This window comes from Alosa sapidissima, chromosome 7, assembly GCF_018492685.1.
Source record: "Alosa sapidissima isolate fAloSap1 chromosome 7, fAloSap1.pri, whole genome shotgun sequence".
Classification (NCBI taxonomy): domain Eukaryota; kingdom Metazoa; phylum Chordata; class Actinopteri; order Clupeiformes; family Clupeidae; genus Alosa; species Alosa sapidissima.
In genome coordinates, this window is record NC_055963.1 from 16,175,757 (window position 1) to 16,198,130 (window position 22,374).

At 39.6% G+C, this 22,374-nt stretch overlaps 1 protein-coding gene across 1 annotated transcript; it reads left to right on the forward strand.

Moving 5' to 3' along the window:
- The first annotated feature begins 9,032 nt into the window (after positions 1 to 9,032).
- On the forward strand, positions 9,033 to 16,973 carry LOC121714050 (properdin-like). Its single transcript, XM_042099198.1, has 9 exons — positions 9,033 to 9,209; positions 11,590 to 11,734; positions 11,823 to 11,989; positions 12,118 to 12,288; positions 12,722 to 12,916; positions 13,029 to 13,202; positions 14,354 to 14,563; positions 14,679 to 14,790; positions 14,964 to 16,973. The coding sequence occupies exons 1-9, from the start codon at positions 9,143 to 9,145 to the stop codon at positions 15,079 to 15,081; spliced, it is 1,359 nt and encodes a 452-aa protein (XP_041955132.1). The 5' UTR covers positions 9,033 to 9,142; the 3' UTR covers positions 15,082 to 16,973.
- The last annotated feature ends 5,401 nt before the right edge of the window (positions 16,974 to 22,374 follow it).

The window sequence follows — 22,374 nt, forward strand, 5'->3', positions numbered from 1 at the left end:
TGTTGTTTTCAACACATTCGTTTTAAGAGTGTAATCTCGGCTTCATTGAAAATGAGGGCTTCCCTCAATGACCCTCCGAGAATAAATAAAGGTTGAATGAATGAATGAATGAATGAATGAATGAATGAAAATGGGGCTCATAAGTATACATACCCCTTAAATTCCCATAGAGGCAGGCAGATTTTTATTTTATTTCATGGATCCAGGAAACCAGCCTTATAGCTGGTTTGATTCACATCCAGAGATGATCTTATGGAAAGTACTCCATGCCAACAGTGAGATATGGTGAAGGGTATGTGATGATGTGGGGCTTATACTGATAAGTATACATAAAGGTTTAAGAAAAGAAGAATAAAACTAAGACTGAACAATTCCCAATGGAAGAAACCAGGCACTGAGCTGCACTGATGTTTGTCATTCTTAATGCTTCTCTCATCTTCTCAAAGGAACTCTAGATCTCATTCATAGTGACCATTGGGTCCTTACCTGTCTGACCAAGGCCCTTCGTCCTGGATCACTCAGTTAGGCTGAGCGGCCAGATCTAGGAAGACTGTTGGTTGTTCCAAACTTTTCCATTTGAGAATGATGAGGCTACTGTGCTCTTGGGCATGCTCCAATGCTGTAGAAATTTTCTTGTACCCTTCCCCAGATCTGTCTTCACACAACCTTGTCTCGCAGGTCTACGGACAATTCTCTCAACCTCGTGGCTTGGTTTTCATTCTGACATACACCATCAACTGTAAGACCTTAAATAAAGAGATGTGTGCCTCTCATAATAAGGTTCAGTGAATGAATTTAGGCACAGGTGGACTCCAGTCAAGTTGTAGAAGCATCTCAAGGACCATTGATAGAAGTAGGATGCATCAAAGCTCAATGGCAAGTGTCATAACAAAAGGTGTTTATGTAAATGTAATTTATATTAGTCTTTTATGTTTTTATACATTTACAAAACACTCCAAACACTTGCTTTTTTGTGGGGTGTTGGAGTATTGTGTGTAGATTGATGAGAAAAAATAAATAAATGAATCCATTTTAAGATGAGTCTGAAACATAACAAAATGTGGAATAAGTGAAGCGCTGTGAATACTTTCCGTACTATGCACTGTATGTATCGGGAGGATTTTGAACCATTGATTACTTATACCACAGATGACTTACCATTGAGCTACTGACCATGCAGCTCTCATTTGAGACTTGAGTGTGATCATGTATCACAATTGATGTATACAGACTGTCAAAATTTCCTTTATTTTTTACTTTTCTGAAATTTGACCAAAGATACTGTTGTAGAAAAACTGGTCCACTTCTCGAATCCAATTAGCAATTAATCGCTTAACTATTTACTAATTAGCACTCTGGAACAAGGCGTCCGAAGGAGACAATGAAGACAGGAGATCTCTGAAGACTGTTGATCTTTATTCACCGTATTGCAGTGATAGTCCAGCCTAAACGATGTCCAGACCAGTCGTCAAGCAATAGGGTGAGGTGAGATGTCATCAATACCCGTATCCATACATCATTGAGCTGATTACAGGGACGGCGGAAAGCATGGGCAATCTGGGCAATTTCCCAGGGCACTAAACTACCAGGGGCGCCACAGCGTGGCGAGCTATAGGCTACAATATTGAAAACATATTGATTGTCAAATAATGACAGAGACCGTTTATGCAGGAGCAGCAAGTGATTCATTTTCAGTGATATAGGTTAAATAACAGTCATGAACTAGAAAATGTAATTTCGAGGAAATTACCAGTGCATGAAAATATAAACACTGTATATTAACATAAAATGCAAAACAAACTTTTATTTGGAAACAGTTGGCAGGAGTCAAAGTTGATAACAACTGACAGTTAAAATGTCTGAACAGTTATGAGTAGTTTAAATAGTTAAATTATTTAATAGTGAATTATTGTAGTGAGGACATTTATTTTGAAACAGTTGTGGGCAGAGGAAATAGGAACAGAATCTGTAGTCTTAATAGAGCCAGATTGTATGCTTAAAGCCTGAGACAGAGTATATAGTTTAAAAGTTGAATTTAGATAGTGTAATGGATGTTGATGGACAGAAAGTTAAATGGATGTTGATAGGCAGATTGTTTAATGGATGTTGGTGGATAGTTTAATGGGTGGATGAGTGAATGGTTTGAAGAGGATGAATGGATAGAAAGTTGGATGGAATGTGCCTTATATCCTTGTAGAATGGAGAGACACAGAGAGAGTTGGCCTAGTTAAGCAGAAAGCAGTTGATGCAGGTGCAATCAGTTTAACTGGCCCTTTGATGGGTCCTAGTAGTGAGCAGCTGGAAGTTGATACAGGTGCAAATCAAGTTAATTAGCCCATTGTGATGTCATCAGCCCATGTTAAGTCTATGGGGAAAAATAAGCTTGTTTTTTATTAATATCTCAAAAAGTATAAAGTTTACAAAAGTGAAAAATACATTCCCCACGTGTCCTTTTCAAGACCTACGTTACAAAGTTTGAACGAAGTTTCTACGTAAACGGTTAAAGCTGAATTAGATGCAGAAATTTGGTGGGAAGAATAATAATAACTAGAAAAGCATTTCCTGAAGGAAATACAGTGCATGAAAATGCAAAAAATATGATGTAAAATATCATACAGAGTAAAAACAAACTATATTGGTTGCTAGGTATATGAGGTTTAATATAGTTGGAATGACTGAACAGTTAAATAGGTGGATAGTTTATATAGTTAAATGATTTACTTGGTAGATAAGGTTTAATATAGTTGGAATGATTGAACGGTTAAATAGGTGGATAATTTAAATGGTTAAATTATTTAGGTAGATAATTATTTAGGTAGATAATTTGCTAACTATGCTAACCATATGACTTAGCTAATCATTTTTAGTAGTCATGCTAAGCATGCTAACTATGCTAACCATATTACTTAGCTAATCATTTTTAGCAGTTTTGCTAAAAATGCTAACTAACATGCTAACATGCTAGCATGCTAACTATGCTACATAGCTAATCATTTTTAGCAGTTATGCTAACTAACATGCTAATTATGCTAACCATGTTATATAGCTAATCATTTTTAGCAGTTATGCTAACTAGCATGCTAACATGCTAGCATGCTAACTATGCTAACCATATTACTTAGCTAATCATTTTTAGCAGTTTTGTTAAAAATGCTAACAATACTAGGAATGCTAACTATGCTAACCATGTTACTTAGCTAACTTAGCTAATCATTTTTAGCAGTTATGCTAATTAGCATGCTAACTATGTTACTTAGCTAAAAATGTTAGCAATGCTAACTATGCTAACCATGCTAACTAGCTACAGTGGGTAGGAGTCATAGTTGATGACAAGTAACAGTTACAATGGCTGAACAGTTAAAAAGTTCAGTAGTTTAAAGGGTTAAATTGTTTAACAGTGAAATATTGTAGCAAGGACTTTTATTTTGAAACAGTTTTTGGCAGAGGAAGCAGTTGAATAGGGTGTGTAGTCTTAATAGGGCCAGTTTGTATGCTTAAAGCCTGAGAATGGCAGTTGGGACAGGTGGCCTGAACACCTGCCATAGGATTCTAATTGCTTAACGGCTCTATTGTGATGTCATCAGCCCATGTTAAGTCTATGGGGAAATTTTGAGTAGTTTTTAATTAATAGTTTAAAAAGTATAAAAGTTACAAAGATGAAAAATACATAGCCCACGTGTCCTAAGTAAGACCTACGTAACATAGTTTGAATGAAGTTTCTACGTTAAACGGTTGAAGCTGCATTAAATGCGTTAGAAGAAGAAGAATAAGAAGCCTAGGAAGAATAGTACAGTGCATTTTCATGCACTGTAATAAATCGGATAACAGCACTCTAATAATAAGAATAAATCGGATAACAGTAGAATGCATTTTCATGCACTCTAATAAGAAGAAATCGGATAACAGTAGAGTGCACTTTCATGCACTCTAAATATACACATTTGGACCAAAGGTCCATTTATTCGTTTTTTTTTTTTTTTCAAACTGCAGAAATCAAATTATTAGGCTGTTCGCCTACAATCAAAAGAGTATAACACTTAGGATATGCTTTTGTGAAATTTTATAAAATATATAGAGAACGAAAAAAAAAAAAACGTTATTAACCGGTTTTGTGGATTTCAGAATAACGTTTCTGTTCCGGAACAGTTGAAGACCATTTTGTTTTCGTTTTTCCGTTTCCGCTCCTCGTAAAATTCTGTAAAATTCCGTTCGTTTTCGTTCCTTGAACCGGTTCGGAGCCCTGGTTGTACCTTATATAGCCATATGATTTCAGTTTATTGTTGTGAGTTGGGATCTGTACTGATTTACCCCATTTCACTGATTACTCCATTTTCTGTTTGTTTCCTCTTTGATGCAGCACACATACAAGTAAAGAACAAAAGAACAGATGAATTGAAACTCAAATAAAGTTCACTTGTGTTGCACCAAAACCTGCCATCTCCGTGTCATCACTCCATACCATTAAGCCTTCTGACCGAGGCTCTGCCTGCTCGCCACACACTCACTCTACCTCAACCCACATCGCCCCCTACAGTTCCTTCAGTTGGGTTGTGGAGGTTAGCATACTAGAATAGAATACTGTTAGAATACTGTTGGGTTGTGGAGGTTAGCACACTATAACGTTACAGCACAGGGTAATCCTAATTTTATGGATCAAATTTATTCCAATCCAACTCAAAAGTTTTGAACAACACAAAGGTTTTATCCTGATCAAAACCAAGAATAGATTATGTGATCTAATCCAATTTCAGGATCCTTGTTTCCCTTTGAACAACTTTGAACAACAATTTTCAAGATTTGAAATCCGATAGCCGAAATCCAATCACGTTTTTTTGAACAATTGGGCCCAAACAATCGAAACATATGTAAACTAAAAAGTCATGCCTCATGAACCTCATATTCATTTTGCTCGGACCCCGTTAAATCACCGCTTGCGGTTATATTTATTATTATTTTTCCCGTCTCCCTAATTTTTTGTCAGCCCTAGCGCCTAGGCCCTTTGAGACAGAGACACCGTTCCAACTTTAAAAAACGTCCGGTCAGTTCCGGTGTAAGTTGCTCGCGAAGATGACGTCAGGTGGGCGTGCCGTTCGTCCGCCATATTGGATTCAACAGAAAGTGAAACAAAATTTTCACAGGTCACAAATTTGGTCCGAACGCCACGAAACTTGACGTACATTATCCTTTGACCAAGCCTCACAAAAGTTACCAGAAGGATTTTTGATTTTCGAAAGAGTTTCCCCGTCACAGCCAAACGAAATCGGCAGCGAAGCTCCGAAACAGGAAGTCGTCCATATCTCAGGAACACTGTCACATATCGATACCAAATTTTGTATTTGAACTCGGGACTCCAATGTGAGGGTGCATAAGCTAAAAAAAAAAGAAAACATTCCAAAAGTTTCCAGCATTTGGCAAACCACCCACCCGTATTTGGTAACTATCACCTTCCACAGTTGTACATCTATCACATACATGGGCAACATACGGCCCGCGGGCCACATCCGGCCCGTGGGCTTTCCCTGACCGGCCCGGGTAAGGTCCGTGAAAGAACAATAGTCAAGAGCCTAACATAGAGATAATGCACGCAAATCAATATCGTTGCTTTTATTTTGAAAGCGACTGCTATTTGTACGCCCATACATTTGTGAGTGGATGCATACGATGTAAACACCCTCACTAATGTGCTGGTGAATAGAATTTATGCTTCTGCATCGACACAATGCAGTTGCCTTTAAGTCGGCGTAAACCTTTCAAAGTTTTGTGTCTCTTATGTCTGCGTCGCTCACCACCGCAAAGGTTGTCAGAACGAACTCCTGCTGTTTGTTGGATATACGAAGTGTTAATTTCAAAACGTTACTGGCAGATAGACAGTTTACATTCGGATAACCCCGTCACTGTAACCAAAATATGTCTGAGTTTATTTGCAAAGCTTATGTTAGCGAACTAGTATGATGCTACTACCCACAGGTTGCTTGAAGCAGCCGGCTCAACACACAGGGCGAGTTGACCAATCACAGTTTTGTGCATAAAGTTAAAGCAAAAATATAGCCTACATATTTAAAATAGTTTTCTTTGTGCATGTTGATTAACTAATGACAGCCTACTATTGTCTGCTTCACATTTTCATAGTCTAATTCTGCATGGAGTTAATTTAATGATGGTAATGATTTAATGATGAAATATTGCTGAGTGTTGATGAAATGGTGGCACAGGCCTATGGTTGTACTGACTCCTTCACATTTTCATGGCCTAGCCTAATTATATAGATATTGTAGTACTTTTTTATATCAGCCTTTGAAAACTGAAAAAATGTTAATCTCAAAAAATCATTTTCGAGAATGAGGATTAAATACTGGACATAGATTAAATAGCCTATTGCTGTTTTTCCTTGGTCTCCCTCACATTTTCATCTGTTCTTACGAGTAGTAAACAAAACCATATGATTTACTTAATGTTATACAAGAACAGAATACAGTAGAATTGAGTTCAGACTTGAGTTTGGTATTTTGGGTCCTGCCCTCTTCAACAGTCCCAGTTTGTCATGTGGCCCCTTGGGGAAATTAGTTGCCCACCCCTGATCTATCACAATGCTTTCCAAGTATGCACAATGTCTCCAGGAAACCTTGCCCAATCATGAAATCCTTGCTCAGCCATGGGATAGTATGGACTTATGAACTGAAATGGTAAGGAGAACATTAGCTATTTATTGCTGACGTAGGACAGTTATTTTCACATTGACGGTATTCAAATTTAATCTTTCATTATTGTTAAATATCATGATGGGAGAGTATTATTAAAAATGTTACAAGTATGCAAATTCATATGTTTACGGACATTTAGGTTTTACTGTGTTGTTTTGTTGTAAAGACATGCAAGGCATTCTGGGCTGTAATGAACAGTGGTCGGCAGCACTCCATAGGCTACGTATTAATATGAATAGGTGTTTCTGTAAACCTAACCTAGGGACAATAAACAGCTATCTCTGTTACAAAAACGAGCTGGTAATCGCTCATTGAAGAGGGAACTATGATAAAAAGATTGTTTTCCTAAAAGCATGGAGTTGACGAAAGAATAAGCAAGCAATGTCACGTTAATGTTAAATAGCCTACATCTGAACGCTAGGTGGCAACGTTGTATTACATTTCACTAGTGTACTTGAAATACGGTGTGAGCTTCACAAGTAAGGAAGGTGCAAATATTATGTAATTTATCATGGGAAATTATTGAAAATGTTATTTCTTGTTTATTCTAATTGCAAACCACACACATCCATTCATAATCACACGTACACATTTAATACTGAAAGACTCTCATTTCGTTTATTTGATGTTGCCTAGCAACGCAGCCTTCAGAGCAAAGATTCTAGAACAGGTCTTCAGAGAGACACGTTTTGAGTTTGTGACCAAGGACCTACAATATCGGTTTCCATGTGTATGTGCTGGATGGTGTGCGTCCTTTATGAAAGTAAGTGTTTTATAGAGATACAGACATAATGAGCAAAAAAAAGAGAAAAAGTCTGCTTCAACCAGGGTTATCTGCTCCCACTTGTTTTTATTTTTCTGTGACGTTTCGGGTAATCACCCTTCTTCAGACGTGACGTCTGGTCGTTTGTTTGTCCTGCTCCCAGGTCAGACATTTGGATGTGCGGACTTTAAAACTTACTCTCATTCTGCTCTAAACAAACAGAAAACAACCAAATGAGAAAAAGCACATTTAGCCCCAAAATGGTCTTTTGAACAGTGGTGGTTCTGTCCGTGTGTGTGTGTGTGTCTGTGTGTTTATGAGTGATATTGTGTGTTGTAAGTGTTTGTGGCAGATTTTGATGCCTTGATGACTGATACTGGGGGCTCCCATTTAAAGCACTGTGGTTCAATGTCAGCCATTTTCACAGTCATGAGGCCATCCTTAAAAATATTCTTGTTTGCAGTAACAGCCAAAAAAAAAAAAAAAAAAAATGGGTCGGTAGGTAGGTCAATATTTTGTTTTTTCAAGATTCAAAGTAAAAAAAAAAGTACAATTTTGGTCATGGTGATTACGTAGGTATGAATTTAAACAAATGTGCATATTGTGACGTAACTGACTGGGTCCTCAACCCGTGCCTTCAGGCGCATCACTGCAAACCTCAATTTGATGCAGGTTATGTAGACCAGCCTTTCTCAAACTTCTTTGACCTGAGGCCCAGTCATGGCAGACTTTGGGGTCATAGGGCTCTTCTACACGTACCCAACCCCACTCCCTCCAAATCAAATTGTCATTATCATTATCACAATCATTATTATGCCTATATTGTTATACATGCACTTTCACTTAAATGGTTTGTGACATGCACATTAGAGGACTGCTTTACTAATGTAAGATATAATTAGTTTAATTGCTTTTGCATGGTTGCATGATGCTTGCATAAGAAAAGAAATACTTCTCCAAACAGCAACAATTATATGGGTGCTATTGTTTTGGGATGTTTCCCTCATGCAAGCATGGGCGGATTATGAACTTTCGGGCCCCTGGGCCTAGATGTATTAAGGGCCCCCCACTAATTGTTGTATATGTGGGGGGGGGGCTCCATGTTTAATGACATCAATAGCAGAAACGTTTGTTTTCTTTTTTTGTCGGTCCGCGGTATCTTGATCAACTGCGCAGCAATGATGTCGTATTTTATATACATGTATTAGAAATACTGCCCATCCCTGGCAACATGGTAAAAAGATGAAAATGACTTGATTTTACTTTCAATTCCTTTTACATTCGCCAAGGTATTAACATTAACAGATGACAACAGCGCTGCAACGAATCAGTCAGTAAACATTGGTCGTAGTGTTATCCAATTGCGTGCAGTGAGATTTTCAAATGCATGGTGCCGCCCCTCGAGTTGGGCCATTACATTAGTCATGGCCAGACCCTTAATCTTTCTAGGGTCTGAATTTTCCAGGCTAACAGAGAAGCCCAATTTCCCATAAATCCTTCCCCGCCCCCTTACTGAAAAGTGTTGCCTAACTTAGACAAACAGATGACACAACCTGTGGCCTTCCTGTAAAGGGTCAAATGCCCTTTGGCCACAAAACAGAAAGAGTTGAACTGAACAGCTGGAAACAAAAGGACGAAAGACAAAATATTTGGGTCCAGAAATTCTGTGTACGACTGTATGGTTTACACAATGTTGCTGGTTTTTAGTATACAGTACATTCTCTTTTTGCTGCCTCAAGCAATAGGTAAGTGACAGACTTTGATCTTTCACACCAGAGCAAAACCTGATATCAGAGAGTAAGGATCATGTTTTATCTTAACTGTATTAGTATGTAATTTCAAACTGATGCTAATTTGACAGTAGACTATTTTCTTTCTAAAGTGATTGGTTTCATCATGACTTTCATGAACATCAAAACCTGCTACTATTGCATATAAACTTATCAATTATGTAATACAACTTTTTGTATTCATGTTTATGGCTGTTTGAGTGAGTGATCAAGAGTGTGTGTGTCTGTGTGTGTGTGTGTGTGTGAGAGAGAGAGAGATAGAAAGAGAGATTATATTGTATATGTACTGGCAGTTGTGGTATGCACAATTATAGCACGGTCTATTCAGCGTTTCTCAAACTGCCGTAACATGGACACTGCTGGTCCGCGGAGTCGCGGAGTGAAATTATGCACGGTACATCTCTGATAATTTGCTACGCAATTGATCAAGGAACCACGGACCGACAGAAAAATGTTTCTGCAATCAGGAGGAAATACTTGCTAATTTGGTGTCATTAAACATAGAGGCATACAATTAAGTGGTGGTACAGTATGAGCGTTCATTCAATGCATGCGTGTGCGCGTCTGCGCTAGAGAAACTGAAACCACTCGATACCACTTCAACCTGTTGGAAGGCTATTTGTAATTATGTAACAGCATTTAATAGAACGACATGGATTTATGCAACTTTCATAAAAACAAAGCAGAGACACAGTCTAGCATTGAATATTAATCAAATTTGAATATAACGTGGCTAAAAGCTATTGTAGCATAATTAGTCTTCCTGTTAAAGATCTCCAGATCAGTGATTTATATCTGATTCGACATTTGCAATACACAAAAGCTGGTATGGTTTTTCCTGATTTTTTACATTTAGGCATTCAAATGAAATTTCATTAAAAAGCATGTCAATATTTTTTCCATTTGCCTACCAGTGTATGATGCTTGCATGAGGGAAACATCCCAACACAATGGCACCCATATAATTGCTGTTGTTTTGAGAAGTATTTCTCATGCAAGCATCAACCATGCAAAAGCAATGAACAATGTGAACAATATTAGCACTTTAAACATCGACTGCTTTGAACTGCATGTAAAACCATATAGCATATCAATAATAATTGTGATAATGATAATCATAATGATAATTTGATGGGGGGGGGGGGGGTCGTGTAGGGTGGCCCTGACCCCAAAGTATGCCATTACCAGGCCTCAGGTCAAAGAAGTTTGAGGAAAGATGTTCTATGACACTAAGGGCCAATCTCAATTCTCTATTTTACCCCTTCCCCTTCGTTTTGCGCGTGCACGTGAGACGAAGGGCTATCTCAATTCTCATTTCGATCGAGGGGTAGGGATAAGGGCAAGGGGTAGATACCCCTTAAAACCAAGTAAGATCGGTAGCTTACTTGAAACCGAGGGGTAAGAGTAATACCCAACATACACCGCTCACACCGGAAAAATAAGCACACCGCGATTCATTGACATGAAGTGTTGCCATTAATAAGGATTATAAAATTAAAATGGTAATTGTTTTATGTTGCATTCAATCTTGTGACCATATATTGAAGGTCCTGTTCTTCACGAGGAAGTTTTCAAAAAATCGCTGTTTTGTGAATGTTAACAGCACATCATTATTTGCGCGAATGTCTCGCATTTTACATATTTCCATGTCTACCCCGCGAATTGGCAGCATACCATGTCAGAAATGTAAAGTCCAACAGCAGCTAAATTCGCTGAACTTTTTTACCGCTCGTCTGATATGAATGCTGCCGACTGCTGCCTACTCCTCGCATAGGCAGGTAGCGATTGCTTCTGATGTCAAGTAACGACCATTTGGATATTATTGTAAAATATCAAAGGAGTTGTGGGATGTTTACATAGCAAACTGCATGTTTATTTTGTCCCCCATCCCTGTTTCATTCACCCGGACCAAGGTAGGCTGCGAACGAACATAGGCACGTTCAGCTGTTGTTGAAATAATTCCTGAACGGTTTTATTCCGAGCTAAAAATGCAATTATAGCCTATTTGACAGACGACAGGTTGCTAGTGAAAAAATATTAGCTTTCAGTGTGGTACGATCTCTGTAAATTACGTTAATTCAAGTGTTTCAATCATCCAGCTCTCCCTTATGGTTGGCTAGTGGTGTCTCATTTCCAAGGGGAATATTCTTCACCCCTATGTTTTGCCACTCGGTTTCGAGGGACAAGGGCTAGGGGTAAGATGAAGGGATAGGGGAAGGGGTAAAACAGAGAATTGAGATTGGCCCTAAAACTGTGCCAGAATTTGTTTTTCTCTTTTATCAAATTTGATGAAGAGGCAGTGACTGTAGGCTATGTGCCTTTTTTGTGTGTTTAGATTCACAGCTCGTGTCATGTTACTTTAAGTTTGACACAGACACAGGGAATTGTGTGAGCCGCATAGGGGACGTCACACAAGATGAATGCTGTTTCAACAGTCAATACGGCTTCAAAAATGAAAATGGGGAATGTGTGTCCTGTCGGTAAGTCAAGGAAATGTCACCATGCTTGGTTTACGTTGGTGTCATATATCTGCCTGATGCTCACAGCTGTAAATTTGAACATATTCAGCAACGCCTCCTGGTCTGCCTGGTCGCCATGGGGTCCTTGCTCAGTGTCTTGTCTGAAAGGCGTTCAACAAAGACGACGAAGATGCGATGGGATTGGAAAGTGCAATGACTCCAAAAATCTTGGGACTCTGCAAACAGCAGTTTGTGAAGATCAAGACTGCTGCCCTGGTAAAAAAACAAACATGCCATGCCACTATTCCTGTGGCTGCACTGAAACATTTATTTGCTTTCCATACTGAAAATCTTAAACAAAAAGAGAGCTGTTGTTGAGGCAATCTACCGTTTTCTTTGTTTAGAGCAAGGTGGATGGGGAGAATGGGGAGCATGGCAACCTTGCTCTGTGACCTGTGGGAAAGGTGTGTCCAGGAGAGAGAAACCGTGCAACAACCCACCGCCCAAATGTGGAGGAGGCTGTGACGGCCCAGGACAAGATACTCAATCATGTGAAACAGGAGTCGTCTGCCCAAGTACACAGTGATGATATATAAAATCTCCATTTGTAGGGATTGATTTCTAAAAATACATCATATAATTAAGAACTTTAGATTTATGTATATTTATACATGACTATTGAAAGACTGTTAAGGACTGTAGGGGTAATAGGGGAATCTCAAACATACATAAGAGTATTTTAAGGGATTTGGTAATAATATATTTTCTGCTACAACAGAGGTTTTAACATTCCTTTCTCTGCCACCCTTTCACAGTCATCTCTATGTAATGGTATAGCTGAAGACTGCAGTCATTGCGCAAATCAGTTTGAATTGACTAAGTTGAAACAAAAAACTAAAAAACACTTCTTGTGTAACAGAGATAACAATTGAGAAAGTTTGCCACTTCATACTGTTTCCTGTAATACTTCCTCTTTGACATCTGAACGGATTCTTTGCCTTTCCTAAGCACATGGTAGCTGGTCAGACTGGGGAACTTGGAGTCCCTGTTTGGGGACGTGTAGAATGGAGGGTGCCACTCCACCGCCAAGGGAACGCAGGAGGACATGCACCAACCCTTCACCATCATCTGTGCCAGCTGGGCGTCCCTGCCAAGGCCCTGACACTGATACACAGGATTGTTATTCACTACCAATATGTCCTAGTGAGTGCATCTTCTGTTGAAGTACAAAACAGATGTTTGTTTGTCCTGCACCTGCATGCATCACAATTATACCTCTATGAGCTTGTAACAACAATTCAATTCCATTTCCTAGCCCATGGTGCTTGGGGGGCATGGAGCTCCCTCTCGGAATGTTCAGTGACCTGTGGAGTCGGCCTACAATCCAAGACGCGAAAGTGTAATAACCCAGCACCAAAATATGGTGGAAACGCTTGCTTGGGGGACCACAATGCATATGCAATCTGCATCATACAAACACACTGTCCAGGTAAAAACCTTCTATAAAACTCCAAAAAACAAAATATAACTGCTTTGTCAAAAAGGCATTTTGGTTGCTGCATTGGTTTACCTGGAGACTCTTATTAATTAGATAATTAATTGATTTAAGGCAAAAAAGTCTAGTTTGTAGTTCCTTTATCATATAGGCATCCTATGCAAGTTTTTCATCTTAATATAACAACTTTAAAGTCATTCTGATAGTGAACTAACTTGTAATAGGGAGAATGGCGCGCCTTCCGCACCCCTGGCCTACCCATACCCATATAGGGAGATCCTGTCTTGCAGCTTGCTCTCCCACGACCTGAGGAATCACAAATTGCATTACGGCAATTGTGCAATAGCCTATTATTTATATGAATTTGTGTAAAATTACCTTGTCAGTCAACATGGCTCCTCTGAGATTATCTTTGCCGGGTTGTGAACAAATCCACATGTGCCGTGTCCAAGGGGGAAGGCTGCTGGACATATAGGAACTCCTTTTGATGCTCACTGACTGTCTGAAAAACAATAGCTAGAGACATCATTGGACTCTATAGACCTCTGAAGTTCTTCATCTTCATCTTTGACATCCGGTAACTGGCGATTTTTCCTATGGGAAAATAACATGGGGATTTTGAATTATCGCACCTGTTAAACTCTCACGGGGATGAAAAAGTCTAAAATGCAGACGTTTTCCTGAACACACTTTTGTCCTCATCCTTCGAGTGGATACTGTGATCTCTGGTACGTGAAAGCGGCACACTTAGATTTTTGCTACCCCAGAGCTAACTTGCAATGAACTTGCCATAGTTAGCTTTAATTAACAACCGGATCTCCTTATATGGGCAAAGATGGCCGTTTTGGTTCTTTTTTGTAGGCAAACTTTTGTAGGTGAGGTCTATTATTGTAGCGGTTCCAACTGCCATTTTGTAATCAGTAGCCTTTATTTTCCACGCTATCCCTTTCTAATATTATTATCAAAAATGTGGCAGGGCTTTTACTTTCTGAAGCCGGACTTTTACACACCTGATACCCAGTATGTTGGAAATTTGATGAAAAGGCGAATATACATTGTGTTACTTTAACAAGGTGATTTTTGTGTGTGTGAATGAAAATATATGCAGTATGTTTCATATGCATTTTAATTTGTTTGTCTTTTAGTGGATGGAGAATGGGGAGAGTGGAGAGAGTGGGAGACATGCAAGAAAGAAACATACAACAGACCAATCAGCTGCACCAAAAAGGCTGGCTCACAGGCTCGGCGGAGGAGCTGTTTGTTCAGGGACTTTGGTGGGAAAGCATGTGATGGTCTCCCTGTTGAACACAGGCTTTGCTATGACATTAAACACACAACTGAACGGCCTTGTGAAAGTAAGTCACAGAACAGAACAGTGTATTCTTCATCAACTTGACCCTCTGATGGGTTTTGTCTGTTACAAAGTCAGTATGCAATTTCCAAAGAGGCATTCATCATCTGTTTGTCCAGAGCCTGCTCACTATACAGAGTGGACCGAGTGGGGTTTGTGCAAGCCTTCCTGCGGAGCAGGTTCGAAACGACGGAGAGGTCGACTGTGTGTGGCTGATATCCCAGAATTTGAGTAAGTTAATTGTCATAGTTACAGTAAGGTAATTAAGCAGTTACAAAACGTGCTGAAAATACAGTCAATGCATCACAGACAACGTTAAGCAATAAGCAAAACAAAACAACAAAATGCATATACTGTAACAGCATTAGTCGTAATCATGTCACATTCTACTGTTTGTGTCACAGGAAAACCACCTATGGAGATGTCTATTATTCTGGACTACCCAGACTGAAATGCTCCCCAATACTTATGGGTATAAACAAGACGCAAGAGGAACCCTGTCTCAACGTGCCTGCATGCTAGGGTGTGCTGTTCCTGTCCTCTGGGAAAATGGAAGATAATGTAGAAAGTGAGGGTGAAAATGAATACATAAACATGTGCAAATTTGGAACTCACATTTTAAAAACCTGTCATGCATGTTTTATAGTTTGCAGTGTGTGAGAATTTTAGTTGTAAAAAAGATACAGGATCTCTTTCTCCTTTTCAGACACAGCTTTTGGAACTCACATTTTAAAAACCTGTCATGCATGTTTTATAGTTTGCAGTGTGTGAGAATTTTAGTTGTAAAAAAGATACAGGATCTCTTTCTCCTTTTCAGACACAGCTTTATTCTATGGGCTCTGTGCACCACTTGAAGTCAGCAAACCAATTTCCAGTTTGTTGACATCAGTTCAGTTGTTCCAAAACGTGTGCTTACCGAAAATCCTTCCCTCCTTATATTGTGCAGCCACTGCACGTAGGCTGGCGTTTTTTGGGAAAACGTGGAAGCTAAAATCGCTTTTATAACGACTTGAAGCCAAGCAGAGCGGCATACAGCAGTGCTCATTAGAGCCGCCCACGGACATTACCAGTGTTGCCAGATTGGGTTGAGTGATTTCCGCCCAATCATGTTCAAAAACCCGCCCTCTTCAGCAAAAAAACGGCCCAACAAGAAATTTGTCATAGAAAAACCATTTAACTGAAATTTTATGTGCCGCCTAAGGCATATTTCCCCCCGCCCGACGAAGTCAAAAGGAGCCCAATTGAGCGGGCACCCACCCAATCTGGCAACACATAAACCAATGAAGATTGCTGACAAAAAGGAACCAACGCTGCCATCTTTGCCCATATAAGGAGATACAGGTGTTAATTGAAGCTAACTACCTATGGCAACTTGCATTGCAAGTTAGCTCTATGGTAGCAAAAATCAAAGTGTGCCGTCTTAACATACCGAAGATCACAGTATCCACTAGAAGGCAGAGAACGAAAGTGTGTAGAGCAAAACGTCTGCATTTCCGATTTCTTTGTCCCCGCGAGAGTTTAAAAGGTGTGATAATTCAAAATCCCTATTTAATTTTCTCATAGAACCCTTCAATGTTTGTAATCATCCAGAGCCTAGGTTGGGTGCGCGCACAGCATGCAGGTCAGAAAAATGGCACAGCTAATAAACTGGCATCAGAGAATGTCTAATAAATAAATAAATCCGTAGACGGACTCTGCCGGCATGTTGAGCTGTCAAGGTATGCACTGTCATTGTTACCCAAGGGCTGCGAACCGTACCTTAATAAATTAAGTCTTAACTAATGGCGATTGTCTGCCTGATCCTGAGCTGATAACAGAATGGGTAGACAACATTAGCAAGTAGCCAGAGATTCATTAGCCCGACATATTCGGCTATCTGGTTGACAAGCCCAGCGTGTATAGGCTACATGCAAAAAAGTAGTACAAGTAAGCATTTGTCTTGACATTTCTTTGACGTTTTAGTCAATTCACACACACACACAATTCAATGGGATGGAAAGCTTTCTGACCCCGACATGTGAACACCTTTTCTGTGACAAAGGGTCTATAGGAAAAATCTCAAGATCTTATATGGGCAAAGATGGAGTAATGTAGCTTTTATAGGCTTACTTCAGAGGTAAGGTACAAATAAAGCACTCATCTTCAGGTCCTTGTTGATGAACAGGAAACTATAGTTTGCCGACTTCAAGTAAGCTAGTGCACAGAGCCAATATAGAGAACAATAAAATCCACATCCGTCTATTCAGCTGCTCACTAACTATTCTCACAGAGGAACATGTCACAAGTAGCCTATCGCTGGAGAGTCTGCTGGACTGCCTTTCTGATGAAAATGACCTCACAAATGTTGTATTTAAGATATTAAAGGTTTACCTACTTTTTGTTTTCTTCAAGAGCAGTAAACATTAAGAAAATTATGCTTACACTTTTTATTGATCTTAATAGCTTAATCGCTAAAAATGTAAAAAAAAACATTAAGTAGCAAAAACCAATAATTACCATTAATTTACCAGAAATAGAAATATTTCCCCAAACTATAAACACTATTCTCCTGTTGTCACATATGATTCAAATTTGTTGAACATTTAGAGCAAAACTCCAATGCAAAAATACTCTAAAGTGAGGAATTTGAAAACATCAGCTGTAACACTCATTGCTGTAATAGGTTTTTGTGGTAGGGTCTGAAACTGATCTTGGCTAAGACTATTAGAAAGCGGAATGCCGGTGTCCGGCTCCCACACCGGTTCTGGTTCCGTCAACGCATGCCAGTGGGTGTTCCCAACGGTAGCTATGCAAATGAATTGAAGTATAACCGTAATTTGATTGGCTGGTGCCTTCTGTTGTTGTCCGTCGGTGCAGCAAAATGGTGCATTCATGGCACTTCGGAATGACAAGGACCGCCCCCGTGGCTACTTTGTTTTTCCCAAAACAAGTGTTTATGTGCTTTGCCGTCGGAATGTGTGACAAACACGGATGCCACAACAAAGGTTAAAACATACACTCACTAATCCTAAATAAACAACTGTATTTGCTTAAAATATAGTGTAAGACACTTGCAGGGCCGGAGTGGGGCCACTTTTCAGCCCGGGAGTTTCAGGCCCAAGACCGGCCCACGTTTTAGTGGTGGAAATTGGATAAATGAAGCAATATTCAGCTCTTACTATCCTGTAGTTTTTATTAGTAGGCTTACCATGGTTCAACAAATGCGTAAAGGTTATATAATAATTCACTTCAACTGAGAAGTTAACAAAAAATATTCCACTATACCACAAGTTAACAAAAACAGAAAGAAAGAAAGCCTTTGAAATGTAGCCTATCGCTTCCACAAAGAGGCATATTGAACTAAGGCTACATGTTTTTTGCATGGATAGGCTATATTGTTGTTTGGTGATTTAGACTACTCCTTTACTACACCCTCTTCTGAGCAAACAAGGCATATAGGTTTGTCATGTAGAATAATTGCTCTTTCTTACATTAAATAACTTTAATTTTTCCTCTCTACTTGTCCCTGTAGTCATGGCCTCCTTATCACTAATTTTGGGCTCCTCATTTTCAGTGGTCGACTGGTTATTATTGCATACTGCAAAGTCTATGAATTGGATACAAAAGGCTAATATTTTAAGTAATTGAATATGAATATTAGCCCAATTATTACACTGCTAATAATCATTGCCTATAGGCTATCTCTCTTTACCAGTTGCCACTTTGTCTGTAATCTGGAAGCTTGGCACATTTAGCAGCATTCTACCTGGCCGTTTCAGTCCCTCCTGGCCTCTTTCTACCATCGATCCTTCCTGACGCTTATGGCTACTAAGGCCGGCCTGGCTATCCGTATCTGAGAAAACTTTTTGGAAAAGACGGGCTATATGGACCCAACCAACTCTTTTTGGGAGGGGAGAACTCCCTCACATGGTAGGCTACAGCCCATGCAGAGGCAACGGTGTCATGCACAGAATGCGGAACGTGTAGGCTATAGCCTACTTTAAGAGAAGATAGACTAACGTGACAAATGTCAATATTTTTTTCCTCGACCGGACCAAAAGTGAAGCGGCCCACCGGGAATTCTCCCGATTCTCCCGATTACCCATCCCGGGCCTGGACACTTGTGAAAGAAAGATATGCAGCTTTCAAGTGACAAAAGTGATGACGAGCCCCTAACTGGGCAACACTGTTAGCAACATCTAGCCCCAGTTTCCGACCTCTAAATCACACATTACGAGACGTGAATGACGCGGAATGATGATGTTTTCACTGGGAAAAAGGTTTTTCCAAAGCCCATGAACACTAGGAAAGTTCAACTTTTCGACGCGAGTGACGGGAGCAACACGACGCAACGGACCCACAATTCAGTTCGGCAATGGATGACGTAAGCCCATGTAAAGTGGATGGGATGCGTCTCCAGCACTGCACGCAGCTGTGTGTGGGAGCCGTAAATGTTCGAGAAGCAGGTGTGGAAAGAGTTTAGGGTCTTACGTGCATATTTGCGCCCTCTGGTGGATACAAATGAGCACTGTGAAGCAGGCCCAAGCTATAACCAAGGGGGAAGAAAGAACAGAGTGGTGACCAGGCTTGGAATTTCACCATTCTGGGGGCAAGGCCACTTGGCCTTCAGTTGGGCATATTTGGTGGGGGGCACAAAGGCCACATGTCAGGGCACCAAGGCCAAAGTTAACTATACAGTAGTAGGCTATAAAAATTATCAAAGTTTTATTTAGCCTATTCACTGCAGTAGACCTGCATCATTGTATGAAACATTACAAAAACATGAAACATGACATATTACATAGAACTGTAAATCATCTGATCATCTAATAAAAACAGATATCTAGGCTATATATAACATTTATTTTATATTTGGCCTGCTATGAAATCATGTATTGAACAATTTAAATTTAAGCACAGCTCAGCTTTAAGAAACTCAAATAGCCTAGATGCATGCTTAGCATTTTGTGATCATTAAGGCTACTTTCACAAACTCTTAGTCAGTTGTCCTCTGATTTACCAATATCTAAGCGATATTTGTAACATTTATTTTGTATTTGGCCCGTTATGAAATCATGTGGAACAATTTAAACACATTGTAAAACTTAAAGCCCAAATTTGGAGACATCCATGCATGTCGAAATTTACTGCAAATTCAAAACTGGATTACTCTGGAACGTCTAACTGTACAGGGGACTGCTTTACACTTTTGTGTTCGGTAAGGTCTGCTGTTTATTCTGATATGTGGTTTGTCATGTGTTAAAAGAAGGGTTCGTGAAGTATTCTACCGAGATCATGGACGCAAAACCTTCAGTAGAATGTATTATTAAATTAAATTATATTATTTACTTTTCTCGCCAACCGTTCAACACAGCAATTATCGGCTAACATCGTTTAAAGCTGAGAAAAAGCTCTTTCATGTGATACTTGTGATGTCTGTGTGATGAATAGGCTAGTTCGAAAGTAGTTCAACTGAGAAGAATGGGTGAATTTGGACGCACTTTCTTGCGCTGTCACTTTCTCAACTGCGTAAAAGACTAAATTAATTTGCGCTGTGAATGCTAAGATTATTTTGACAGGCCACAGGCTAAATAAAAATCGCTATTAGTAGGACACAAAGCAGAATTTTGAAAGAAGGGGGCACCAAGGCCACCGTGGCCTGTAAACCTATGATTTTCAAAGGGGCTTCACGGCCAACGCAAGGGGCTATGACGGCCATGGCCATCGTGGCCGCCGTGAAATTCCTACCCTGGTGGTGACACTTATAAGAGACTGTGGAAAAAGTTGGCAGCGCTTTTACCATGCCAGTTTCTGGGTTATGTGAGTTCTGAAACTGAAAACAGCCAATCACTTGGTCAGTAATGAGTCACTAGATTATACACTCCAGCATCCAAAAATACATCCCTCCTTCCTGCGATAGATACAGCCATTCAGCATAAATGTTTTGGAACTATTGATCGCGTGCGGCGACATCAAAAAGTGTCGCAACTCTCTTTTTCTATGGCTCTGGTCCTAGCTAAAGCCAAGGAAGAGAGAGGGGAAAAACGGATATTAAGAGTTAGATCTTAATCAGAAATCTAAGAGTTAGATTTAGATAAGATAAGATAATATAAGATAATCCTTTAATTGTCTCCAAAGGGAGAAATTTGCATTGTTACAGCGTCCAAGACAATGAAGGAAAAGAGACTTACAGACAACCCCCCCCCCCCCCCCATACATCTTCAGTAGGACACGCAGCAAATACACATACACATTCCTTGGGCATGCTTCCCTGCACCATACCTGTTTGAGCTCATGTGGGGAAAGCACAACCACTATGTAGATTTATAAGTAGTACTAACATTGTTTAGTTGACAGGTGAGTCAACGGCGATGCAGAGGGTCACTAGATGTGTCGGTGTGCCAGAGTTTGGTGCTCCGGTCTCAAGTGGTGCACCACACATTCCAGAACTTCCCTTACAAAAATTAAATGTTTGCGGCAGATTTGCAGCAAACTTGTGGGTATGGGGAAACAAATGAGTCCACCTAGGAAATATTGCCAGAAGTTTGCCAATGTTGGCCTAGACAGGCAAACTACCAGCAAAGTTCGCTCGTGATTTGCCACCACACTTAGCCAATAATGGCAAACTTCCAGTGAACGTCTGGTGACAAACCTAATTACAGTGCATGAAAATGCACTGTTCTGTTATCCGAAGTCTTCTTCTTCTTCTTCTCATGAAAATGCACTGTACTGTTATTCCAACTTTTCTTATTACAGTGCATTAAAAAATGCACGGTACTGTTCTTCCAAGGCTTTTTACAGTGCATGAAAATGCACTGTACTGTTCTTCCTAGGCTTCTTATTACAGTGCATGAAACTGTACTGTTATTCCAAGGTATTTTATTACAGTGCATGAAAATGCACTGTACTGTTCTTCCAAGTCTTCTTATTCTTACGATTATTATTACAGTGCATGAAAATGCACTGTACTGTTCTTCCTAGGCTTCTTATTCTTATTACAGTGCATGAAAATGCACTGTACTGTTCTTCCTAGGCTTCTTCTTCTTCCTATTACAGTGCATGAAAATGCACTGTACTGTTATTCCTAGGCTTCTTATTATAGTGCATGAAAATGCACTATACTGTTCTTCCAAAATTTCTTATTAGAGTGCATGAAAATGCACTCTACTGTTATCCGAATTATTCTTAATTACAGTGCATGAAAATGCACTGTACTGTTCTTCCTAGGCTTCTTATTACAGTGCATGAAAATGCACTGTACTGTTCTTCCTAGGCTTCTTATTAGAGTGCATGAAAATGCACTCTACTGTTATCCGAATTCTTCTTATTACAGTGCATGAAAATGCACTGTACTGTTCTTCCTAGGCTTCTTATTACAGTGCATGAAAATGCACTGTACTGTTCTTCCTAGGCTTCTTCTTATTACAGTGCATGAAAATGCACTGTACTGTTATTCCAAGGCATTTTATTATTACAGTGCATGAAAATGCACTGTACTGTTCTTCCTAGGCATTTTATTACAGTGCATGAAAATGCACTGTACTGTTCTTCCTAGGCTTCTTCTTATTACAGTGCATGAAAATGCACTGTACTGTTCTTCCTAGGCTTCTTATTCTTCTTCTTCTTCTTAATACAGTGCATGAAAATGCACTGTACTGTTCTTCCTAGGCTTCTTATTCTTCTTCTTCTTATTACAGTGCATGAAAATGCACTGTACTGTTATTCCAAGGCATTTTATTATTATTACAGTGCATGAAAATGCACTGTACTGTTCTTCCTAGGCTTCTTATTACAGTGCATGAAAATGCACTGTACTGTTATTCCAAGACATTTTAT